General features: G+C 37.6%; 1 protein-coding gene across 1 annotated transcript in view; it reads right to left on the bottom strand.

Moving 5' to 3' along the window:
• Positions 1–358: 358 nt before the first annotated feature.
• The window catches only part of LACBIDRAFT_330666 (uncharacterized protein), a gene marked incomplete at both ends in the record, with an annotated part of 1,047 nt that continues 895 nt past the window's right edge, over positions 359–510 (bottom strand). The window contains one exon of the mRNA XM_001884882.1: positions 359–444. Within this exon, the coding sequence (XP_001884917.1) occupies positions 359–444 (86 nt within the window). The remainder of the gene's footprint in view (positions 445–510) is intronic.

Raw genomic sequence — 510 nt, 5'->3', positions numbered from 1 at the left:
GTGTTCATTTTTTCATTAAAAGTTTGTGTTGTGCGCTTTTTGAGACTACAAAAGTTTGTCATGTCTGCTTTTTCATTAGAAAGTTTGTAGTGTGCACTTTTTGAGACTACAAAGTTTGTAGTGTTCATTTTTTTATTAGAAAAGTTTGTAGTGTGCACTTTTTGAGACTACAAGTTGCCATGTAGTTTGTGGTGTCATTGACCCTGTCTAGGTTATGGGCATGAGGTTGAAGGATTGCCATGATATTGCCAGTGCTGCAGCATGAGTTTTTGACATTATGCACAGGTTGTCTTTCACATTAGGAAAGGCTATTCTAAGCCTTTCATATTGATACCTACTGTCCTATCTTAAAACATAATTATGAGTTCATGTGGAGATATGGCTGAAGGATTGACATGACATTGCCAGTTTTTGACATCATGACCAAGTTGGCTTTCACACTGTCTGCTTTCACATTCATAGCTACTGGCCTGTCCCAAACATAGTCAACTTTGATACAGCTCTTTGAGG

This window comes from Laccaria bicolor, genomic scaffold, assembly GCF_000143565.1.
Source record: "Laccaria bicolor S238N-H82 LACBIscaffold_28 genomic scaffold, whole genome shotgun sequence".
Classification (NCBI taxonomy): domain Eukaryota; kingdom Fungi; phylum Basidiomycota; class Agaricomycetes; order Agaricales; family Hydnangiaceae; genus Laccaria; species Laccaria bicolor.
Note: the sequence above shows the minus strand (reverse complement) of the source record. Positions and strands in the feature narration are given on the sequence as shown.